General features: G+C 49.5%; 1 protein-coding gene across 1 annotated transcript; it reads right to left on the reverse strand.

Annotated features, from left to right (window-relative positions):
• Positions 1–7,372: 7,372 nt before the first annotated feature.
• TDRD5 (tudor domain containing 5) lies at positions 7,373–21,503 on the reverse strand (the record flags this gene model as incomplete). The annotated part of the gene is made up of 10 exons (XM_032118210.1): positions 7,373–7,798; positions 10,844–11,003; positions 11,868–12,068; positions 13,011–13,077; positions 14,094–14,300; positions 14,971–15,176; positions 18,072–18,202; positions 18,965–19,507; positions 20,857–21,098; positions 21,241–21,503. Coding segments are annotated over 9 exons (2,016 nt in total), but the record flags the coding sequence as incomplete, so codon positions are not given.
• Positions 21,504–21,716: the final 213 nt, after the last annotated feature.

A 21,716-nucleotide genomic window follows, 5' to 3' on the forward strand; every position in this document is an offset into this window, starting at 1 on the left:
AGATGTGCATTCGTTAGTCATTGTACACCTCGGTGGCTTCGCTTTTTGCCTGCACAAACACTGAAAAACGGGCTCAGCCTCACAAGGAACATTCAGCAGGAGCTGCTCAGCAGCCCCAACATCTCCATTATCTGAGGGATACGCCCATCCTTGCGACCCAGAGATCACACATACCCGTGCACCAGTGTCACAGGAAGGTCTCCGTGCAGCTGCACTCCCTCCCTGATCTGATGTGTTTAGGGGGCTGCAGAGACCCCCCCATCCCAGTGGCACCTGTGCACCCACTGAATCGGGCAGATGGCTGTTTTCCCTCAGGAGCTGCTCAAGGGAGGGTGCATTCCCCAAAAGAGAATCTTTCTCCATCACTGTGACTATCTAGGAGCTCCAGCCCGAGTGTCAAGGACCAGGGCTGTCCACGCTGCGCAGGGACACGCAGGGACACACAGGGCTGCCCATCCGTCTGCGCCGGAGGAGAGACAGGATGAGCCTTGGGTAATATCGTTAGCCAAGAGTTATGCTTTCTCCTTCCCAAAGATAAATATCATTAAAGCTCAGGCTTGAGTATTTTACATCCAGAGCTGCAGTGATGTTCCCCCGGGGTGGGGGTTTACAGCTTTGGGCTATGATTAGGCAGCAGGGTAGTATTAACCCCTCACACTCCCGGAGCATCAGCCTGGGAGCAAGAGCTGCTTCCCTCCTTCAGCTGGCTCAGTCTCCCCATCCCAGGGGCATGGGAAGAAGCTCGAGAGTCCAGGGGGATCAAGGCATGGGATTTAAAGCTGTGGAGGGCAAATCTGGGTAGCCCATGGGGTGCTTTATCCCTGTGCTCCTAGACCCTGCCAGGAACTGTGGATGCACTCTACCTTGAGATAGTTCAGATGTGGGGAAAATATCCCATATTCCATTTTGGACTGTTCAGTCAGAACCTGGGATGTTTGCCCTGAGCTGAGTAAACACATCCCTCCAGGTTCTTCCTCCCCAGGAGACACAGAGGAAACAGGCTCCCTCGTGTGGGGTCCGGGCAAGTTTGGGATAAAAAAGGGGAAAGGGACAACACCACCAGCTGTATGCACTGGGACAGCTACGAGAATGGTGGTGCCCGTGGAAAACTTGGAGAAATTAAAAAACCTGTTGATTTTCACCCTCCTTGCCCAGCACATGTGAGGAGGCAGGGTTTTTCCCAGCCAACACAGGGATCCCACAGGGAAAGTGCTGGCACCCTTTCCATCACCAGTGGATACAGCTCTGGCATGAGACACCTTTCCTTTTTACCCACCCACAAACGTGAAGCCTAAATACTTGATGGATCTGAGCCGCTTTTCCTGGCTCCAGGAAGGAAATGCCCCACCTTGTGAGCAACCTGGGGCTCTCCAGCAAGGAAGTTTTACCCTGCTCCAGTGCTCCTGGAAGAGCCCCTGGTTAGGGGTGCTGCCAGTCGGCTCTCACCAGAGCCAGGGATTTCCTTGGTGCATCGATCGCCGAGGGGTCTCTGTGCCTGCCAAGCCACAGCCCTGCTTGTCTTGGCAGAGGCCCAGCGATCACTGTGGGCACTGGTAGGGAAAACATGCCCAGTGGGATTTGTGGTTCATGTGGCTCCAAGCAGAGCCAACAGCAGGCACAGGGAAAAGCCCATCCCAGCCCCAGAGGGGAGCTTGGGTGATGCTCAGGGGAGTGGGGAGGACAGACAGAGCAGCAAATTAACTCCTTCCAGCCAAGCATGACCTTTGCACACATATACCGACCACCTCTCCAGGCTCATGGTAACACAAGCTCCGTGGGGGCAAACCCACAGCGAAGAAGTCAGGCTCATCTGCTGACAAGCTTCAGGAGCCATCAGCGAGGAGCAAGGGGTGCAGTGGTGCTACCCCAACCCAAAGCAGCACCCCTAAGCCCCAGCATAGGGCTGGGCTACGACCTCCACTGGAAGGTTTTCTCCCCTCTTTCTTTAGGGAGCAGAGCCCTCTCCAACCTTCCTGGCTGCACAGGAGCCTTTCAAAGTCACATTCTGGCCACAATCAAGACAGCAGTGCCTGCCCAAACCCTGGCACTGGCTGCTCCTGGCCGTTGGCAGAGAAGCCTGGCTCTACTCTCCTTCAGCATAGGTGAGAGGGAGATCAGGGAAGATTGAGACATAACCCCAGTGACCACCCAGCCAGCCCCCAGGAGCCTGTAGGGCTCTGGCTCTCTGTATTCCCACCTTCCCTGCCCATCCTCATGCTCTTGTCGTATGTCCTTTTCAGGTAACTGCAAGCCCATGGGCAGACAGAGCTTCAAAACTGCTATGAACACGCCCAGAAGAGCAAGGATGAGCCGGGCTGGTCCTAGGGCAGCCTCCCTGCAGCTTATGGGCCTGGAAATCCAGGGAGCTACTCATGGGGCATCGGTGGCCAGGACAGGGATGAGCGACAGCAGCTTACCCTCGCACTGCCGAGCCGTGCAGCCCACTTCGTGCGGCCGGGCAGGACGCTGAGCCCCGCTTTCGGGCCCGTTAGCTTCCCTTCCCTTCCCGCAGCCCCCCGCTCCGGCCGCCGAGGAGCCGCATGCGGCAGCAGGGAGGGATGCCCGGCTCCGCACGCAGCCCGGCCACGGCCACACGTGTGCGGAGGAGCGCGGGGAGGGCGGCCCCGGGGCACCCGAATGCGGCTGGAGCAGCGCGTGGGCTGAGGCTGCGGCGCCGGCAGGTTTCCAGGCACCTTCAGTGCCCGGGGAGTGGCTCTTGCCGGGATCCCAGCTCCTCTCCATCCTGCTCCCGAAGCGGCCAGGCCACCAAAATGAGCTGGTCTCACACTTCTTGCAGCCCCTCTCAACGTCTGGAAGTGCTGGGGAGAGCAGTGGGGGCAGCCAGGGCCCCGAAAGCATCCCTGCCGCGCCGGCCCCTGCCCGCTCCAGCGTAGCCCAGACTTGTCCTCATTTCAGGCTGGGCAAACGGCGGCCCGGCCCCGGAGGTAGTGAGATGATGCCAAACCTCCTAATGGAGCTTGACAGCAGTGGGATTAAAAGCACAAGTGAGATCGCAACCCCTCTGCAATCAGCTTCTGCCCTGGAAGAGCTGAATCAGAAGAGAAACCTCCTGGCAGCAGGGAGGGGATGAGGAGCCCGCTCACACGCAGGGTGAGCGCAGCAGGGGCCAGGGGAGCCTCGTCCATCGAGAGCCCTCCTCACTTGCCCTGCCAGCTCACTGTCAGCAGGAAGAAGCCAATCTTCACCTCCTGCACCAGGGAAGGGTTTCACCAGCAGCAGTCCCAATTCCAACTGGTCCTAAACTTTGGATGCAGAACAGCCCACGCCATCTGCCCCTCTTCTTCTTGCTGCCTGCGAGGTGAAGGCATTCCACAGCATCCACAAGGAGCTCCCTCCTTTCTCCCTCGCCTTCGAACGCTGTGCTTGGAGTGGTGCCACTGATGCTGGAAACAACACCTGAGCAGCTACGTCCAAGATGGAGAGAAGACGGGAGAACTCACTGGGATGCAAGGGGTGCTCAGGAGGACACCCACAGCCCCCGTTTCTGTGGGACGGGGCGCGCACAGATCCTTGCAGCCAGCACCAAGCCCCAGAGCACAGCCCTGGTTCAGCTAAAAGGCAGCACTGACCCACTTCCCGCCTGAGGGATGCTCCAGCAGCCTTGCTGCCCCACGTTTCCTTCACATTCCTTCCTGCCAGCAGGAGTACATTGGCATTTCCCCCAAAGTCACCCAAACGGGCCTTAGCAAAGATGCAGTGGTGGCCAGCTGGCATGAACCATCCCAGGGATGTCCCCCAAAAAGCCAGCAAGGCACAAGCACCATCCTGATCCCTGCTCATCTGAAACCCAGCGGCCAGAGGCTGCTCTCCTGCCTGGCAGTCATTTTCTCCCAGCAAAATGCAAGGCAAAACCAGGGCTTTTTACTGCAAGAAAAAGGGAGCCACTCCAGGGACTGGTGGGAAGAGCTGATGGGTCTTGGCACAGCGCTCAGGCTGAAGAGCTCCAGCTCCAGACCTTGTTTTGCAGTGACCTGTACCAAGATTTGGCTTTTCCCTTTTTCTTGCCAAATGGAAAGAAAAAGAAAGCCTTCCAGGTCAGAGGAAAGAAAAGCATTTACTCATGGGTCAAGGGAAACAATCTGATGCAGGGTTGAGTGCACTCTTATCCTCCCCAAACAAGGAAAAGATTCAATTTCCATCTCAAAAAAAGCCCATCTAAAAATAAAAAAGACAAATGTTTTTAGGGTCAGAAGCACTCAGTTTTGGTTTTCAAGCCCAAATGATTTGCTCAACTGAACCCCATGTTGCAAAGCATGGCTTGACTCAAAAGTGTAGAGGGGTGGGGAGGGATGGGCTGATGCACTGATCTGGAAAATGTCCCCCTTGCTGAGATGGCGCAGCCACAGTGACCACTGCAGGGCCAGCCCAGGCCCACCCGTCTCCCCAGTGACCACCCGTGTCCCCAGTGACCACCCGTGTCTCCCCAGTGACCACCCGTGTCCCCAGCTTGCAGCCTGGAAACCCCGAGCTCCGCTCCTGCCTGGCCACAGTGCCAGGAGGGAGGGAGGGAGGGAGGGAGGTGTTTGGCCACCTCTGCAGCACGCTGCTCATCCAGAGCGAGCTGAGCTGTCACTTTCCATCCTCCTCGCCAGCCAAATCCTTCCTGACATCCCGTTTAAAACCCAAAGCACCTGGTTACCGCCGGGGCCAGGCAGCTGGGAGAAACCCTTCCATAAAGACACCCCCCAGAACAAAATCCCTGCCCAGAGCACTGCTCCTCACCCTTCCCAGACCCACCCACGTGCCAGGGCAGGGGCACCAGGATCCCTCTCGAGGCGGTCCAGGTGTGGCTCTGCTCTTACGTGTGTGGCCCCAGCCACAGGGACATCACGTTTCCAGCACCTGCTTCCCCCCACCCCAGCAGGGAAGAGGCACCTGCCCCAGCTCCATCCACCTGCCAGGGCTGAGCCCAGACCCCCCACCACCCCCAGTCCATTAGCAAATCCCTGCAGCACAACACATTGCTGGTGTTCTGCTTAACCCCGGCTTTTAGGGAGAGCTGCAGAGCTACAGAACCTTTCAATTTTTAATTTCCTCTAAACATTTTGGTCCTCTCCCCCAGGGACTCCAAGTTGATTGCCTCTGCTGCAGCAGGGCTGCCCCACAGCTGTGGGGCAGGGGGAAACCAGGGCAAGGGAAGGGAAAGCAGCTCCACGCAAAGCTCCTTTGGAGGAGCAGGACCCCTTTACATGCACAGCCTGGGATGAGGGGCATCCACACCGGGCTCCCCAGTGCCCCATGGAGATGCTCCACAAGGAGGGGGGGATGACTCCGGACCCCTCTGGGAGGGACACGCCACCCGCAGGGACAGGGCTGTTGCAGAGCAGAGCACCCTCCTCCTTCCATCAGACACATCTGTGGGTCTGGGTTCCCCCAAAATTGACGAGAAGGTTTATCCCAATGCCTGGCACAGCCACCTCTCCTTCCCCACCACCCGGTACTGGCACACAGCAATGCCCCAGAGCAAGGACATGAACACAGCATCACTTTCCAGTCCCTGAGGCATCTTTCTCTTTTTTCCACTGCCTTAGGCAGCAAATGTACAAACAGAGACCTGCTGGGCATGAGGAATGTGAGCTGAGCTGCTCTGGGAAGGGAGATGCCATCACAGAGCTGGGAAGAGTAGCTCAGATCAACCTGGAGCAGGAGAGCAGCTCCAGGCGGGTTTTCCATCCCTCAGGTGCTAGTGGGGGGTCCAGACGCAGGGTAAAGGTTCAGTTCTTCACTTTTTATCTTGATTGAAAGTGCATGGAAAACTAACCAAGCACTTGCACACAACATGTGAATGGCAAAACCTCAAAGAAAAAAGAAATCCTGATCAGTGAAGCACGAGGAAAGGTACATGGGACTGCAGCAGGGCCCTGTAGCCCACCTTCAACAGGTACCCAGGGTGCAAAGAGTGACGTGCCCAGAATACGCTCCCTCCATCCCCAAACTGGCAGATGTGGGAGTTCCCAAAACACAGGGATACTGTTTTAACACTTGCTGGCTCCCTCCCACAAACTCGCTGCTACCCTTCTGCACACATGTAAGCTCCCAGTACCCACACAGCACCTTCCAGACCCCATAGCATCTCCGCATTCCCAATTTCTTGAAACAGCAGTGGGACCCATCCCCGAAGCTCCCAGTCACATGCCCAGGCAGCCTGGGGACCTGCTGCAGCCCAGGCAGGGAGCAGGACAGAGGCAGCTCCTGCTGGGCACAGGGCCTGCCCACTCAGCAGGATGTTCTCCAGCTCCTCACCTGCCCGCCCTCCCAGGCCCCCAGAGGAGTTTCAGGCTGCAGGGAGCTGAGCTGCTGAGCGCTGGCCTCGGCTGCCATCTAGCAGTGACCCAGCAGCAGCAGGGACACAATGACAGCTCTTCCAGGCCCAGGCCCCTGCTGCAGCCCAGGGAGGGGTAGAAGAGGATTTGGGGGTCTTCTCAGGACACCCCACCCGCCACCTCCCTGAAACCAGAAACTCTGCAGCAGAGGGTGAGCTCCGAGCAAGCTCAGCCCCGTTGCAGTGATGGATGACAAAAATGTGCAGTGAGTGCCCCAACCCAAACGTGGCACCAGAGAAGTCAGGAAACCTCTGAATCTCCCCACAGGGTTGGACAGCCCCTGCTCCTCAGCATTCTCCTTCCATCTCCTTCATTAGCTTTCCCAGCAGCTGCTTTCTAACCAGCAGCAGATTTTCGGTTTTTAGCTGTTTGACATCCCAAACCACCTTTAAATACTGAAATTAAAAGTGAAATAATCATACAACAGTTTGGGTTGGAAGAGAGCTTTAAAGATCAACTAGTCGAATCAACAAACATCTTATGCTGGGCTTTTACCCATTCCAGTATTACTGCTAATATTACTGAGCTTTTCTTGGTGGTTTGCAATGAAAGATACCTCTGGTGTTGCTGCAGGTGGGCACAGAATGGCCCTTGATGCCCCTGAAGATCTGAGGAACACTCCAGGCACCAGGATGCCAGCATTCCTAACCAGGGCACTTGTTTTCACAGCTTTACTCTGCATTAACACCCATTAGGATCACTTGCCACAGGCAAGAGGCTACATTAACACGGTCAAGCTTCAGGCTCTCTCTCACTGGATCCCTAACAGATTTTATTCCGTATCTTTAAGATGAGATTCCTGACACTTTGTATAGAAGACAAACAAATCACAGCATGTTCTTCTTGGGGAAGGAAGTTTCTTTGGCTCTCCTCACAGCAAGGAGTGGGTAGAGCAGCCACTGCATTAAAAACCAAAATCACATCCCCACATGATGTCAAAACAGCTCATGCACTGAAAGAGGGAGGGACAGGCAGCCAGTTTCCCTCTCCTAAACTTAAAGGATATGTAACACAACATGACACTTGGATGTTCTCCTGAACCATTTTATTGAAGAGAAGTAACTCAGTAACACAACTGGTACAACAAAACCGAACTATTTTCCTGAAAGGAAAACTAACATTTATCACACATGCTGGGCACACCTGAGACGTCACACTCCAGGATTTTTCAAGGGATTAAACATTTCTGAACAAAAAAACCCCTAACAGCATGGTCAAACAGAGTTTGTGCTGCTCCAGACAGCCTTCCTTGGCAGCAGCTCCAGCTTCTCCCCTCTTATCCCACCTTCCTTCTCAGGCTGCGGAGCCACTGGAAGTAGGCATGGGAAGTGGCCAAAAGAGCAGCGCAGGAGGACACATGGCTCCTGAGGTGGCCCTTGGTCACACAGCCCAGAGCACCACAGAGGCCAACCATGAGACTCCCAAGAAGGTCTTGGTCTTCGTATTTTCTTCATCTGCATAAAGAAGGACACAAAAAAGAAAGATCAAATCTACACTGGCAAATCCAAGAGCTCCAGTTTAGACTGAAATCAGTTTTTCCTAGACCTCACCAGGCCATGGAAAGAAGACTTCCTACTGCACACCTATTTGGTAAGTCTGACATGGTATAATGCAAGGACCTCTCTCCCTCTCCTCCACCTCCACTTCCCCAGAGGCAGGGAATCAGATGTGAATTCAGTAGCTTGTGTCTAGGGAACTCCAGGGAGAGGGCTCCAAGGCACAGACAGCCACTGCCTTTGGCAAGTCACTTAATGCACCTTGCACATTGAGCAACTCTTGTATGGGTGTTGTAAATGCTTCCATTGTTTGGAAGATGGAAGACAAGCACCCACACAGGGACCTCACAGGGTTTACAAAATCCTTAGTTCCTTATGGTTGAGAGACTGGGAGACTCAGTATGAAATGAACACTGGAGTGGAGAAACAAATACTTCTGCATGCAAGCAGCAGAAAGGCTAGAAAAGAGAACAAAACCCAACATTGAGAGAGAACTAACCCGCAATTAATTTCTTCCCATTAAACCATTAGAAATCCATTTCACTGCACGAAGGTCACCTAATGCATTGCATCCAGCTATTTACTGCTCCAGCCCACAGAAACACCAGCATGTCCACCTGTTCCAGCAGCACCAGCCCTCAGATACACACCCAGGAGGGACTGCACAACTCACAGCACAGTAACACACTGCTCAGCTTTCTGTCAGTCAGTTTTGACTGACAGATCTGTTCACACTGACAAGGGGGCCCAGCATGAACGGTACTGGCCTGAGTACAGCACTGGGATGTACGGCTTCACAAAGCTGGGCCTTGCTGGAAAAACTTCCCATCTGATCTGGGCCACCTTGCCTCATTTCTGCTGGTTGCCTGGGGTAAATAAAGGAGGTGTAAAGGTCTTCTGCTGACTTGACTGAGACAGCAGGCACTGAGCACTCTCCCAGAGAATGAGATGTCTGCAAATGTGTGTAAATAAACTGAGAAGGTCCAATTAGTGCACACTTAGCTCATTAGCTGCCCTGATCTTAATTATCTCTCAAAATTTACAAAGAAGTGGAAGGTCAGCAAATTGATAATTAAAAAACCACAACAAGAAGACTACACAACAACAATAATCCCTTAGTGTAGCAGCTTTTCCTGCACAGCAAGCTGGAAAGAGCCATAGATTATTACAAGACACAAGGCACCCTCTCTTAGCAAAGAATTAACAGCTGTCTCATCTCTCAGCAGCCCCACGCAGAACCAGTGATGGCAATGACAGAGGGAATTTCTGCAAGGAGGCAAGAGCTGAGTCAGAGGAAGTCCCTCTGCATTTTTGCTTATGAATTCAAATTAAATTTAGGTTTCAGGGATGTTCACTCATGTCTCAGCCACAGACTAGAGCTGATGTTTGTATTTTTTAACTCAGCACGGAAGAGAAAACTAGTGAAATGACAGACAAGCAGCAATTCAACCACAGCTGCTCAAAAACTGAGTACTTGCTCTCGAGGCTGCTTCTGCTGTCAGGGCACAAGAGGACTGAGGCACCCCTGCAGCAGCAAGGACAGCCACATGGCTGGGCAGCAGGAATTCAGTGCTGACAGGATGCCAAGACAGGCATCACTAGAGCCCAATTAGCCAACTACTCAGCTGGATACCAGCAGCCCACTGAAAGCCTCTGCTTAACATGCAGTAAAAAATACAAGTGCTAGGACAAGAACAAGGTTACAAGGGGATTTTTATCTCTTCTTGCCACCCACGCCATTCTCACTGAGGGACAGGATGCATTTATATTCCTCCAGTCTTCAAATCACCAGCTATGTCTGACATTTATGGATCTTGCTTTAGTCAACTAGGTGAGGAACTCTCCAGATTCCTGCATTTGAAACACAAACTCAGATTTGCAGTCTTCCCCACATTACCTTCTTCCAAATACATACAATAGGATGACAGTTTATGTCTTTCAGTTCATTTGATAAACTGACAGAGCAAGGACATGAATATCCAAGCCACACAGCTCACACAGTTTCTCTAGCACAGAAACCTAAGTTGGCTAGACAAAAACCTAGAGAAAATGACTACTTTACAGTGAAGTGACTAGCATTACACTCACTTTGACTCTTATTTCAGAGCAATGTCAGAAACACAGCCCCAGAGCAGGCCCCCTGCTGAGCACTTCAACAGCTGACATTTGCCTGAAAGGTGCTTTGGTCCCTGCAGTAAAACACCTCATGAAAATACAACAACTTAAATAACACAGAAAAGGGGAGAGCATCACTTGCAGACAAGTGTTCCTGGTGTTCCTAATGGTACTACCCTAGACTGCACCCAAGACCTGGGGTTTCCTCCCTCCTTAACCTCTCTGTTCAGCAACTAATCAAACTGTTAAATAGCCAAGGGCTTCTCTTTTACCATGCTCTGAAACCCAAGGTGTAAAGCATACACATATACTTTACATTCACCCTTAAGAGTTATAAACCTGTAGTTGTACACAACCTCATCCCCAACAACAACCAGGACTGCAAATCACTTCCTTTCTGGTCAGTTTAGGATGAGCAAGACCCTTTAATGCAACTATTCACCACCAGTACTTCTGGTCTTTTCCTGCATTTACAGGCTGCCCCAAGTTATTACACATCCTTTGCCAGACCCAGAGATCTAAGAGGAAAACACACACTTCCTGGCTCCCAGGGGTGCAAAACCATGGAAGTGCCAAGTCAAACTCATCACAGCAATCTGGCACAGGTCTGAGCTCTCAGAGCGCATTCTCAGACTGAAACACTGTGGTGCACCTACGGGAGGTTGGAGAGACCACAGAGACTCCCTGAAGTCTAAAATGGGATCAGAGGACAGGCAGCTAGGAAGGTATTTATGGTCCACATAAACAATAGTTTTCATATTACGTTTCTGCTCGCTTTTGATGAAAGAAGAAAACCAACTTCACAGAAAACTTGCACAGGACTAAAGTGAGACATCTGCTGAGCCCTGGAACTGATTTCATGGAATGACAGCTGTGCCAAACCCTCACCTGGTCACAGGTTGGCCCCATCCAGCTTCGAGGTTGCTGTTTCACTGTCTGCATCTCGAGATTCCTGCTGGAAGCGAAGGTCTGGCTCCACCACTTCAGCATTCCCCTGCTTTCCACTGGGCTGAATATACAAGGCTAAAGGATTCAGTTCCTCAAATTCCTAGAACAAATAAAAACCATACCAGTATAGTAAAAAACCCCTACACTGTAACTACCACGAAGAATAAAAAGGATTCAGCAAATCTCTAACAGGTTTTGTGAAGGTGTACAACACCCAAGAGTTAGCTCCAAATTCCTGCAGGAACAGCCTTATTATGAAAATCAACTCCTCTTCTGCCAACAGCAAAATTTCTCAGCAATGCCCCTCTCCCCCAAAACTGGGCCTACACATGCAAAAATACCATCATAGGATCTAATCCTGACAAAACATGCAATTCTGCATCTGCTGAATAAAACAACAGATAGAAGCCCTCCAGGCTGTAAAACTCAGCTTTCTGCCGAAATATAAAATCATGGCAGTACCTTTCCAAGGGTTTGCATAATCCACACAGTTCTTACTGAAACTGAGTTGAGACACACAAATAATGGCACAGGTAAGCCTAAAGCACAAATGCTCTGGCTTTCAACTGGTGTGTCTATCCAAAGACAACAGGCAATCTACCATGGTCATGCCATCCAGCACTGTACATTTCACTGGCAAAGTATGAGAGTTGTTCAACCAAGATCATTTCCGTATCAACTTTTAATTCATTGCTAGAAGACAGGCTGAAAGTAGCTCGTTCTACTAAACAGAACATCTCTGTTGTATCATCAGATTCCACCTTAAGCAACAAGCAAGCTCTCACCACAGAGTTAGACACTCTGGGATGCAGTCACAAAATGACAGGCTACAGGAAAGCAGGGAATACCAGTTTTGCTCTTCACAAAACCACTTGCTTCAAGGGAAGAATCTTCCCATTACAGGCACCCGAACAGGGATCCTTCCCTTCCCCTTCCTTCCAGCAGCACACGCCTCCCTCCTGACCTGGGAAGGAATGTTCTCTCCACAGACATCAGCATATCCCATATCGCTCAAGACGGAGTGGAAGTAGACATCGTCCTTGGTGGATGTGTCACACAGGAAGAGGTACAGAATACCATTCACATACTCATCCACGATGCCCACAACTTCCTTGAAGCGACAGAGATCCTTGAACAGGAGAATTGCAGCACTGGACCATGTACCCTGAAGAAGAAACAACATAAAGTTACTATAAACAGACCAATATCCACCCACCCTAGACTTTTCCTTCTGGTGGGCCCTTGCCAAAAGCCAGCTGAGCTAGGCCAGGCTAGTGATAAACACAGGAAAGTCAGGCAGACAAGCTTCCCAGCATGAAACTAAACCAAACTACCCCAAAGCCTGCAATTCTCATTACACTCAGAATGCCCTTTCACCCCAAGTACCTACTTCCAAACGCAGTTCAATGGCATCCACCAGTGATTTTATCCCGATTGCCTAAAACACAGCTGTTTGTTGGTTTTGGTTTTTTTTTTTAATTCCTGGAATCACAAGACTTTACAAACATCAGAAGTATCAAAAGTTGTTAAGGAAAACTGTGATTAACCCTCAAAACTCAGGGGAAATAACTTTTTAAAAGCAACATCTTTAAAAACACAGAGGCAGCAACTCTGGTCACATGCTTTCCTTCAGAGATTGTACTTCTCAGGCTTCTTTGAGCAAGAGGATTCCCATCACAGAGAAACTTTCTTATGACCTCTGTAACTCTCTGGCTGCGCTAACTGCATCAAACCAACTCACTCAAAGCTCTGTCACAGAAGAATGTTTTAAAACAGAGGGTTGGAGCTACTAATGCTTCAGAAGAACATTGGGGAACTACTGGCAGGGAAAGGAACAAGTTTGCTGCGTTGCTTAACAGCAGCAATCTGTTTTCTGCAAGAATATAAAGCAAGAATGCTCTGATGGTAAGGAAAGCAGTGGAAGGGTGATTGCTTGTAGAGCAGAGGCTTACCCAGCACACTCTGCTGAACATAACAGCACCAGTTCTGCTGTAAGTATCAACAGGACCTGACTTCATCCAAATGTCTGCCCTTAGCAGGAGAACAAATCTCTACTTGGTAACTCCTGTGCATATGTCAGTAAACAAAACTGCATGTGGACACATACCTCCACGGGTTTTACCCATGCCAAGGAACACGGGATGGCCTGAGCAGGGAGCTTCGAGTAGCACCACCTAAAACACACAGCAAAGCCATTACAGCAAAAACAGGGATAAATCAGCAGGAGTGCAGAACTTCCTCCTCTTCCAGGTTTTAGGATCAGTTTAGGAATACAGAAGCATACATTGGATCGTGCACTTATGACTAAAACCCAACAGCAGCTTCAGAAAACACTCCATATCCAGAGAATGGGCACAGCAGAAACAGCAGTAAAAACTGGTCCCTTATGCACCCCCTGACCCAAGCACCTTCCCATCAAAACCCCTTGTGCAGACTGAGTTACAGAGAGCCATGGCTTTTGAACCAAAGAATGCCAACGACCAGGCACAAGGAGAGGCAAACAAGGGGGAAGACACAAACATGGAAAATGTGCTGAACTGCAGAGAACAAGCACCTCTGACACTGCAAATACATCCCACTTGGACTGATGTGCCTTCAGGAGAATGTGTATATCCATTCATGCAACCCAGGAAGGAGGAATAGGGAGCTTGCCCCGAGGGGACAGAAAGCAGCAGGAGGACAGACTGAGGAGTGAAGGCAGACACAGGAAAGGATTTAGCAGTGTACCCCAGGGTACCCACAGTCTTCGTTATCAACCTGGGTGACAGGGGAGAGTCTACCCTCAGTCTGCTGATGACACAAAACTGGCAGGAGTGGCTGATGCCCTAGAGGGTCAGGTTGCCATCCAGATGGATCCTGACAGGATAGAGAAATGGGCAGACAGGAACCTCACAAAATTCAACAAAGTCCTGCACTTGGGGAAGAACAACACCATGCATCAGCACAGTGTGGACAGCTGGAAAGCGTCATTTTTACCAGGAGGGTGACCAAGCACTGGAATGGGTTGCCCAGACAGGTCATGGGATCTTCATCCTTGGAAACATTCAAAAACCATTTCAGCATGGTCCTAGGCAGCCTGTTCTACACAGCCCCACCTATGACAGCAGGGAACTTGGACAGGATGAGCTCCAGAAGCCTAATCCAACCTCGACTGTTCTGCGATTCTGCCGCCCACGTGTAATTTACTTACTTGAGGAATCTCAGCTGAGACTTCTGGACAATTTGGAGCTGTCCATAGTCTGCGCAGAACACCTCTACTTCCTGGTCATTGATCACACGGTGGATGACCACACGGTACCACCACTGGGAGATCATGACGCAGCAGAGCTGCCCAGGCCGCACTGCAGACTCAGGCATGATGTATTTATCAGAAGCAACTTTATATGAGTAAACGTGTCTGTAAAAGATCAGAGTGAGGAACTGCACTCAGTAGGATGCAGGAAATGAACCGGGAGAAATATATGAGACATCAAAAGAATCCTGACTTTTCAAAGTCCCCATGACATGAATTTTCAGTTGTTTTAATAGGCCCTTTATATCTCTGTTCTGCCACACTTAAACTGAAATGGCAATAAAATTGCAAACACAAACTTTTAACATTTGAATGATACTCTTAGGGTCTGACCAAAAGTTAAGTAATGGGGACTGATCAGAGGCTAAACACAATCATCATAATCATTACTTTTTTACCATTACCTTGACATACCAGCATTTCTCATGAACCAGGTTCTGCAGTACTGGCCCAGGTGCAGTGTTGGAGGTGGAAGTAAAAGCATGAACTGAGCCCATTAGCAACAGCTGCACCAGACATGACAAAGGAACCCTTCAAGCTCCTTTCCAGGCTTATGAAGTTCAGAACTGCTAGGACAAACTACAGGAACTGCTGGTGACCACACTTACTGCTTGTTAGTTAAAAGGAACAGATAAGCGTTTTGAGTAGTGAGTGTTTCAGGACAGCACCAGCATCTCTGTACCAAGCAATGAAGCCAGCAGGGGCCATCGCCAAGAGCTGGGTGCCCTGTTCCCTCAGCACAAACACACACTGCCCTGCTGTAGCATGCTCCCACCTCATCTCAATCATCATATCCTGCAGTTCATAGGATGGTTCTGCGCGGCAGATGTGGATGTAGAACTGGCTAGGAGAGACGACGAAGTCCACAGCGACTCCCACCAGGGACCTTCTCTTCAGAGGTGGCAAACCACAAAGGCTTTTGTCCTGAACAGCATCTGGAGGGATTGCTGGAGTTGGTGGTAACTGCTTAAAACGTTGAAGCTACAAAGGGTAAGTGGGAGGTCTCGTCATGCACTGAACACACAGAATTGGCCTTTCCATTAATTTAAAAAACAGCTCCGCTTTCCTGGGGACTTGTGAATTACTGAATATCAGAGAACCCCAACAAATTGGATGAACTTGGATGAAAACTCTCCCTGTGAGGGAAACAATCATTTTTACACTCTCTTTCTTCCCTCCAGTGTTAAGAGGGGTCAAGCTACAAAAATACCGTGCTCATATTCCTGCAAGGAATAAAGGAGAGGAATTGAAGTCACATCACATATTTAGACAAAAGTAGTGAATGGCTATTGCCAAAAAAGCAAAACAAAACCAAACCCAACCCACCTCTTTGCTGGATAAGGAATTATTTCTGTGTTTCACGACCATGAAAAAGTACGTGATTGAACCAGCAAAACTCTCTGAAAATGATTCAGAAATGACAGAAGATGTGAATGCAACGCACCTTCACACTAGAGCTACTTCCCAGAGACAAAACCAGTCAAAATCTACAAATTCTGTTCTTTTCTCACTTAAGACAAATTTGTACAAGTGAGCTGTTAGCACAGCTTTCAGTTTTTCCTTATTCTAACTGCTGAAAATCTTATTTCACTAGAAGTGGTACAGACGGGAGACTTAATCAGACATCAGCTACTTTCACTGCCTCAAGAGCTTTCTTTTGTGCCAGCAGACAGCGCTTCTCCAATGATCAGAAATCAGAAATACTTCAGTTTTACTCACTGTGAACACACTGCAAGTTATCACTGCATCATACATCAGGCAAGGTGCGGGCAGCTCATATTCCAGCACATTCCCCATTGCTTATATGGCTAAATTCAACTGCAAACAATGGGGTTTTGCAACAGTGGCTCTCTTAATCCCTTTGTAAAGGTGCAGATCATAGAATCATGGAATATTCTGAGTTTGAAGGCACCCACAAGGATCATCATAGTTCAACTCCTAGACCTGCAAAGGACCACCCCAAGAATCCCACCACGTGCCTGAGAGCACATGTCCAAATGTTTCTTGAATTCTGGCAGGCTTGGTGCTGTGACCACTTCCCTGGTCCCTCTTTCTGCAGACTGAGTAAAGCCAAATGCCCTTCAATTTTTTGGAGCTAAAAATTTTGACTAAAACATTTGAGTTAAATAGTGAGTTAACATTTTTGAGTCTAAAAGCAACTAGGGGAATTCTGGCCTGAGCAGCAGCATCACCTCTACAAAACCCTTACAATTTCACAAATTTCCTCTGTGCAGCGCCTGTGAATGGTGGCGTTTCTGATGGACAATTTTGCTCTGAGAATGCTCCTCCTATGAGACTGTTAAGAGCACACAATAGCTTTCTAGTCTAGCTCACATGTTGTTAGTGACAACAGACACTTCTTTGAAAGACTTACAGGACGTGTACTCGAAAACACGCTCCCAAAATACAACAAAGTTATAAAACAATAAAGCAAGAGAACAGAGGGTAAGACCAGGCTTTATAAGAGGTATAGCTTGCAAGAGTGGCTGACTCCTTGCCCCAAGCTGGACTGGCAGCTCCCAAGAGTGGTGTGGGTGACACTTTTCCTTCTGTCAGGGCAGCAAGAAAAAGCTCCTGAGAGCAGCAGCTCTGTATTCTTTCTCCTTCTTGCAACTGGACAGATGGACTCAGCCCTTGTGCCCCATCTGACCCTGAAAACACTTCCAGGATTAGTCTCGGGATACCAGGCAGCAGGGCAGGGATCAGGTTGCATCTTTCCTCTCTACTTGCAGCATCCTGATGAACAAATTGTCCATTGCACATCCAAACTAACAAATTTCAAACTGCTTTCCTCCTCTTTAGAGCATTTTTAAAACAGAACAGCAAACTTGGTGGTTCACGACAAACAGTAGCTGTACAAACATCCTCCAAGTCTTGTCGGGATCTTTAAATGGGTTCTCTCTGCAATTCCTAGGAGCAAAATCTGGGGGTACCTGGACCATATCCCCCCTTTTAGAGCCTTCACACAAGCAGACTTGTGGTTTCACCTAGGGGAATTCCCTGTGGACCTCATCACACCAAAGTAAAATCTCTTTAAAGGAACAGCACAGGCTGCCAAAAATCTCTCAGGGGTATGCTTTATCAAGTGCTACATGAAATCCAACTTGTAGTTCCAGGCTTTCAAGCTCATTAGTAGACAAAACACCGAAGGGTAGAACCCTCGGGATTCTTTCAGTGCCTGTAAGCTCCAGTTGTACAGCTGGGTACAGCCATAAGACAAGCTTGGCAGAGGAAACAACTCTAAGAAGGATTTTCCTGAGACAAAGAAGGCCTAAAGATGCTCAAAAGAAAAAAATAAAGGAGGGACAGATTTCTGAAAGAAAGATTTAGCAGTTCAGAACTTTTGCACTGCTATTCTCCATCCCTGTCTAAAAATACACTGTTAAACAAAACAAAATAATGATAATTTCCTACCAAATAGCAGACTTGAGACTGCAGGAATCAAGGTCACTGAGGAACATTCCCCAGCTCTGTCAAAATGGTTGACACTGAAGCCCTGTCAACAACAGCAGGGGAAATTTCACACAACTTGTCTCACAACAAAGTTATTAAACTCCAGTTACAACTAACTATAGCAAAAGGTTATCACCACTGCTGTAAGCAAGCACGATAACACTTAACCAGCCTTGGATGATCTGACAGACCTCAAGACCAGAAGGAGACAAGAAAAAGACTGATTTTGGATGTCACATAAAGCTGTACACCAGGTCAATATGAGTCTGGTCGCCTCCAGAGTCATCTAAAACAGGTACAAAAACGTTTGAAAGCAGCAGTGCGTCAGCAGTGCAAACTCAACAGAAACAAGGATAGTAAAAAGAGTACCACCCCTTGGAATATGACATGAAAATTCTACAGACTGTTTGTCCAGCCACTTACTTTTTTGAGGTAAGCACTCAAAATGGCTGCTTTTGATTGCACTGGCTGCGAATCCATTGGAAGTGCTGCCTGGTAGGAGCTCTCTGTCTCACAGGTGGGTTCCACAGGAGGCATCTCAGCTGCAGATGCTGCTGCAAAGACAATTTAATCTGCCTGTTATTCTTTGTTGGACTGATGCAGTGTTGCATATTAAGCAGTAAGGGAAAACATCAAAAAATGGAAGTCTGAAAGCACTGGTGTTGTTCTCCTCACTACCTGCAGCATTCACAGCCACCACATTCATGAGGATTCACTGCGTCAGTAAGTTAAAACAAAACAAGAATCACCTGCTCTTGTAAGCAAGCTAGAATAATGTTAAAATGAATTTTCCCTGGAAAAGCTATGAATTTGGCAGGAACTCTACGTGATTATCCATCCTCTCCCACAGGTTTTAAGGGAATGCTGAGGGCATCTGCAGTGGAACACTGCAGCCGTGCCTTTCAGGCCAGTGTAAAATCTTCAGTCTCAGAAAGCGTATGGCAAAGGCTTTACCAGCCTGCAGAGCAGACATTCAGAAGATCCTTCTAGTTTTTTCACCTGGTGCCTGGAGTGACTGGAAATTCCAGTCCTACACTCACATTCAGCAAGTCCATACTCTGAATGGGATGATCATCCCTTCTTTCACCTCCCCCCAAAAAAATGGTGGCAACATGATGAAACCTTCCAGTTAAATTCTCTGCTACCAAGACAACTGCCTTGTGACAGCTGCTCCTGCAGCACACAACAGCCCTTCTGTGCTAAACCCCAGGGGAATCAGGACTTCCACAGCAACTGGAAACGCAGCAACAGACACTTGAAAGCAGTTGCTTGGCCACAGAGCTTGCAAGAGCTTTCAGTTAAACACACCACCTCACCTTGCAGCATCTCTTCTTCCTGTGCTTTATCTTGAGGCATCTCTTCTTCCTCAGCCTCACCTTGCAGCATCTCTTCTTCCTGTGCCTTATCTTGCAGCATCTCTTTTTCCTCAGCCTCATCTTGAGGCACCTCTTCCTGTTCTATGTTGCTTGCCAAGTACTTCCTCAGGAGTAGCAAAGAACCCGCCTTTGTCTGCTCAATGGCAATGGAATCAGACACGCTTCTGAGGACCTCAAAGATGGACGAAAATCCGTAGTGCCTGTACTGGAACGCCCGGCCAAAGCGCCTGAGGAAGGCCCTGTGGAAATCCCTGAGCAGAAGTGGTGAGGAACTCAGCAGGTCCTGCAGCTCAGCCTTCACCATTGCTGGCAGGACAGGGGTCCTGGCACTCAGAGCTTGGAAACCCTGTGGACTCTTGGAATTCTTAGTGGGAGAAGTAGCATTCGCCTTCATAGCAGTTTTCTTTGATGCCTTACTATGTGTGTTTACTTTCTGGCTGGCAACCAGCTTGGCAATCCCTCTGGTGGAGTCATCGACAATGGCTACAACAGAAAGAAATAAAACAGACAACCAGAACAATGAACCATTAAAAGCTCTACACTGGCAAAGCTCCTCTTAGTTCCTTTCCTTCCACACCCTTTCCAGAAGCAGTTGTCTCCTCCAAAAGCAACTACACTAAATCATGGCTGATTTCCAGCAACCTCTTCCTTTGCAAACTGGACTGAACTATTTTTAAAAGCCAGCAACCAGTTTCCATCCTCATCCCTAGAAATTCAGACCAGGTAGGAAGGCAGGTCAAATTCTTGGATGCAGGATCACAAACAAAACCCAAGCTGCTGAGAGTTTTGCTGGGAAAGCAGAATCACTGTAAACTCTCATTACAGAGCACCCCCTGCCCAGGAAAGGTCTCCCTGGAGAACAGCTCAGGTCTTTTCCAAGCTTCTAAGCAACTTTTTCTTGTATTACTGCAGCACTCAAAAAGCCCCCAACCATTTCACCCTTCCCAATCAACTCTTTGCAACTGCCATTTGTTTTCATGACTCTTCCCTGTCGCTGTTATTCCGCAGAGAATGGCGAAATCACCACACCAAGTCCACGTTGCAAGGTATGGCCGAAGCCCTCGTTTTATCACCCATAACATTTATAGCATGGTTTGTAAAAGAGAAATTACACGATTGGCCTATTGGCCCGCCACCTTCAGAGGTGACAGGTTGAGCAGTAAGACTCCCATTTCCAAATATTATTCTCACAAGACTGAAAACAATTCCAGTGTTCTCACAACAACCTGCAGGTGCAGAAATGGTTTACATTCTTACAAACTGTTGTCCATCCAGTTCTCATGGGAACGAAAGCTTTCACAGAGAAGCTGTGAGAAGCTGGATTTCTCTAACTGCTTTCTTATGAGAAGGGAAAGTTTCACAGGAAAATTCCTCTGTCAGTCCCTGCTAGCATCCACACTTCCCCAAAGAAAAAGAAAATGAAAAAGGCTCTTTGATACAGGCTGAACTTCCTATGGGGTCAGGTAGGGAAACCTTCACAGCTTCTCTTGAGAGGCCCTATCCCTGGTTTTGGCTCCTGCTTTAGTCTGCATTTACAGGAAAAGTGATGCTTACCAGTTCTAGCGTACTCATAAGGAAATGCTACCTCAGCTTCTAAACAAAGTGTACAAAAATAATTAGAAGACTGGGCAACTTTTTCAGAAGGGAAGAGCACAAAAGTGTTAGAAGGCAGATCAAAATACAAGAAGAAATACCAAAGACAGAAACTTAACCAGTTGTATGAGAAACACATGGACAGATATGTGACACACAGCTCTGCACATCTGCAGAACACTTCACACCAGTATGACGTTCCAAACAACTCCTCCACCCATGTGGAAACAAAACCTCACCTTTGAGGATTACGGTGCCAGTCTTAGAAGAAGAACAGACTCGGACAACGTCAGGCATTTGTGTCACCAGCTCCAAGGTGGACTGGAAGCCCAGCTCGCGCAGAGGGAGAGGTTTGCAGACCATGGCCATGTACTGCTCCTCCAGCTGCTCCGGCGTCAAGCCCGCTTTGGCAGCTATCAGCAGCGCCCTCACCTCCTTCTTCAGCACCTCCATAAGCCGCGCCTGCTTCGACGCCTCTGTACTAAAGGGGAACACGCGCAAGCAGATGACAACTTATACCACAGCTGCTCAGAATCACGTGGAATTCCGACCTTGTCCCGCTTAGCGGCTGAAAGCTGGGAGGGGGAGCTGGCAGCAGCTTCACCAACAACCCCTGTACTCACTTGCCAGCACCCCCGGAGTTTAGTGCACGCCTAAACCTCTGCCCTCTACAACCCCTGGCACTCGGAACACCCTGCGCGTCCCTACCGCTGCCCGAGGACGGCCCACCCAGCCCCGCGGCTCCGTGCTCCTCGCAGAGCCCCAGCGCGGGGGCTCGCCCCTCGGAGCCCGGCAGGGTCACAGGGCGGTAAAGCGGCGCGCAATGGCTGCTCCCTAATGCTGTAAACGAGGCTGAGACTTTTAAAGGAAAAGTCAACTCGTTTATTTGTTAACCGCTGAGAGCGGGAACCCAGGACAAGCCCGGGCTCCGCGCGACGAGCCAGAATAAAACAAAACACAAAAAAAGACAGCGAGACTCACTGGGCGCTGCCTCAGACCCCACGTTCCGCGGGAGGATTTCCCCCACGGCGGGTGCAGGTGGGTTTTTAAAGCCGCGGGTGCCACCGGACTGGGGCCCTTTTCAATCCTCGCGCTGATT

This window comes from Corvus moneduloides, chromosome 9 (assembly GCF_009650955.1).
Source record: "Corvus moneduloides isolate bCorMon1 chromosome 9, bCorMon1.pri, whole genome shotgun sequence".
NCBI classification, from domain to species: Eukaryota; Metazoa; Chordata; class Aves; order Passeriformes; family Corvidae; genus Corvus; species Corvus moneduloides.